Here is a 3,493-nt window from a genome sequence, read left to right on the forward strand (position 1 = left end):
TTTTAAAGGATTTGTGTCCCACAACTGGAAGAACTGGTGAAGGCACAAGTGTTAACAAGGATTTCTTTCATCTGATCATAGTAGACAGGATTTCAAATGTAATGTGTTTTTTTTTTCTTTAGTTGAGTTGTACTTTGGAAGTTGTAATGGAAATATTAAGTAATTATAACATGGAAGGATGCTGAGCCATTTCTACTGAATTGTCTCAGATATATAATCACAGTGTGTACCATACAAGATTCCCCTATGTTTTCAAAGTCCATCACTTGAAGTCTAAAATTTTTTGTCAGCTTGCTAAATAAAGGTCATGTGAAATCGAAAGAAGCTGGCTTGTTAGAAACAAATTTAACCGCTGGGGGGCGCTGTTTTCACCACTCAAGGCATTTCTGTCTTAGGTAGCCTCCCTTTCCATCATTGTGTCCTGCAGAAGTGGCTGGTACACTTGTTCTGGGTAATCATAATTACATGATAGCATTGTAGTGATCATGTACGATCTCTACAATGATGTCCAGGATGCCTTCATGCTAGGATCATAAAAAATCAAAGGCTTCAGTGAAGCCATTACTCCACTTATACTTTCCTACTGTTTTGATATTTCTTAGGCTTTTCAGCTCATGAAAAAATTCAGATTTATAGATAATCTTCATCATCTATAATTTAACATTTAACAATTTAAAAGCTGAAATATCTCTGCTAATTACACATTATTACTCTCCTAAACTTATTCAGTCATAAAAATAGAATCATAAAAGAAAATCATAAACAACTTTGGAATTGAGTCATCGAAATTAATTTTTATCTAAGAGAAGTAATGATATTCTGCTTTGCATTGTACTGTGTTCATAGTTAGCCTATTTTCTGTAAAGAAGCTTTTTAAAATACCTCTGTTCAGATATTGAACTCGAGTTGGAAGAGGCGAGTCCGGTCTCAAAATGGAGGTAAAACTGCCGCCCGGTTGCCCCCAGCCCGACTCCGGCCGTCGCAGCCGCCGCCGGGGGGAGGAGGGTCATGATCCCAATGAACCAGAGCAGTTGAGAAAGCTGTTTATTGGTGGTCTGAGCTTTGAAACTACAGATGATAGCTTAAGAGAACATTTTGAGAAATGGGGCACGCTTACAGATTGTGTGGTGAAGAGAGACCCCCAAACAAAACGTTCCAGGGGCTTTGGCTTTGTGACTTACTCTTGTGTTGAAGAAGTGGATGCAGCAATGTGTGCACGACCACACAAGGTTGATGGGCGTGTAGTGGAGCCAAAGAGAGCTGTTTCTAGAGAGGATTCTGTAAAGCCTGGTGCCCATCTAACAGTGAAGAAAATTTTTGTTGGTGGTATTAAAGAAGATACAGAAGAATATAATTTGAGAGACTACTTTGAAAAGTATGGCAAGATTGAAACCATAGAAGTTATGGAAGACAGGCAGAGTGGGAAAAAGAGGGGATTTGCTTTTGTAACTTTTGATGATCATGATACAGTTGATAAAATTGTTGTTCAGAAATACCACACTATTAATGGGCATAATTGTGAAGTGAAAAAGGCCCTTTCTAAACAAGAGATGCAATCTGCTGGATCACAAAGAGGTCGTGGAGGTGGATCTGGCAACTTTATGGGTCGTGGAGGAAACTTTGGAGGTGGTAGAGGTAACTTTGGCCGTGGTGGAAACTTTGGTGGAAGAGGAAGCTATGGTGGTGGAGGTGGTGGCAGCCGAGGGTGTTATGGAGGAGGTGATGGTGGATACAATGGATTTGGAGGTGATGGTGGCAACTATGGCGGTGGTCCTGGTTATAGTAGTAGAGGAGGTTACGGTGGTGATGGACCAGGATATGGAAACCAAGGTGGTGGATATGGTGGCGGTGGTGGAGGATATGATGGTTACAATGAAGGAGGAAATTTTGGAGGTAACTATGGTGGTGGTGGAAACTATAATGATTTTGGAAATTATAGTGGACAACAGCAATCAAATTATGGACCCATGAAAGGGGGTAGTTTTGGTGGAAGAAACTCGGGCAATCCCTATGGTGGTGGTTATGGATCTGGTGGTGGAAGTGGTGGATATGGTAGCAGAAGGTTCTAAAAACTCAGAAGAAAAGGGCTACAGTTCTTAGCAGGAGAGAGAGTGAGGAGTTGTCAGGAAAGCTGCAGGTTACTTTGAGACAGTCGTCCCAAATGCGTTAGAGGAACTGTAAAAATCTGCCACAGGAGGAACGATGATCCATAGTCAGAAAAGTTACTGCAGCTTAAACAGGAAACCCTTCTTGTCCAGGACTGTCATAGCCACAGTTTGCAAAAAGTGCAGCTATTGATTAATGCAATGTAGTGTCAATTAGATGTACATTCCTGAGGTCTTTTATCTATTGTAGCTTTGTCTTTTTCCTTTTCATTACATCAGGTATATTGCCCTGTAAATTGTGGTAGTGGTACCAGGAATAAAAAATTAAGGAATTTTTAACTTTTCAAAAAAAATAAATAAAATAAAATACCTCTGTTCATAGTTGACTCTTGGGATAACATAGTAGAATCAACCAATTCTGAGGAAAAATTGTGCACCCGTTGTTTTCCCCAATACCAACTAAATTATTTTTATTCTTCTTTATTTTATTGTTTCTGCCTCACTTATGTGGTTCTAGAACATTATGAAGAATCTGTTTATGAAAGTGAAAAGTGAAAGTGAAGTCGCTCAGTCGTGTCCGTCTCTTTGCGACCCCATGGACTGTAGCCTACCAGGCTACTCTGTCCATGGGATTTTCCAGGCAAGAGTACTGGAGTGGGTTGCCATTTCCTTCTCCAAGAATCTGTTTATAGCAATCTACAAATATGACCAATTCAAGACAAAATTGTGTTAATTGTACCTGATATTGATCACAACATTATTGTCTCAATACCAAGCAAGTATCTTAAAACTCCATTATCCTGGAGAAGGAAATGGCAGTCCAGTCCAGTGTTCTTGCCTTGGAAATCCCATTAACGGCGAAGCCTGGTGGGGTTCATGGGATCACAAAAGAGTCGGACACAACTTAGTGACTAAGACAAAAACTGTGCTAAGTGAAACAAGTCAGAAAGAGATAGACAAATACTGTATGAGTTCTCTTATATGTGGAGCTAAAACATACAACAAACTTTGAGGAAATAAATAAAATTGACAAACTTTTAGCCAGACTTATTAAGAAAAAAGAAGAATCAAATCAACAAAATCAGAAATGAAAAAGGAGAGGTTACAACAGACTATGAAGAAATATGAAGGATTATAAGAGACTATTATGAGCAACTATATGGCAATAAAATGGATACCCTGAAAGAAATGGACAGATTCTTAGATAAGTTCAATCTTCCAAGACTGAACCAAGAAGACATAGAAATTATGAACAGCCCAGTTACAGGCACTGAAATCCAAACTGTGATAAAAAAAATTTCCCAAAAAACAAAAGCTCAGGACCAGATGGCTTTGCAGATGAATTCTATCAAACATTTAGAGAAGAGCTAATGCCTATCCTTCTAAAA

At 39.1% G+C, this 3,493-nt stretch overlaps 1 protein-coding gene across 1 annotated transcript; it reads left to right on the forward strand.

The window, feature by feature from the left end:
- The first annotated feature begins 900 nt into the window (after positions 1–900).
- Positions 901–2,342, forward strand: LOC110123265 (heterogeneous nuclear ribonucleoprotein A3-like). The gene has a single exon (XM_070461813.1). It carries the CDS (start codon positions 933–935, stop codon positions 2,067–2,069), a length of 1,137 nt encoding a protein of 378 aa, XP_070317914.1. The 5' UTR covers positions 901–932; the 3' UTR covers positions 2,070–2,342.
- The last annotated feature ends 1,151 nt before the right edge of the window (positions 2,343–3,493 follow it).

Source organism: Odocoileus virginianus, chromosome X, assembly GCF_023699985.2.
Source record: "Odocoileus virginianus isolate 20LAN1187 ecotype Illinois chromosome X, Ovbor_1.2, whole genome shotgun sequence".
Classification (NCBI taxonomy): Eukaryota; Metazoa; Chordata; class Mammalia; order Artiodactyla; family Cervidae; genus Odocoileus; species Odocoileus virginianus.

Excerpts from the sequence above, each read along its gene's own strand:
- LOC110123265 (XM_070461813.1), top strand. The coding sequence starts at position 933 with ATGGAGGTAAAACTGCCGCCCGGTTGCCCCCAGCCCGACTCCGGCCGT.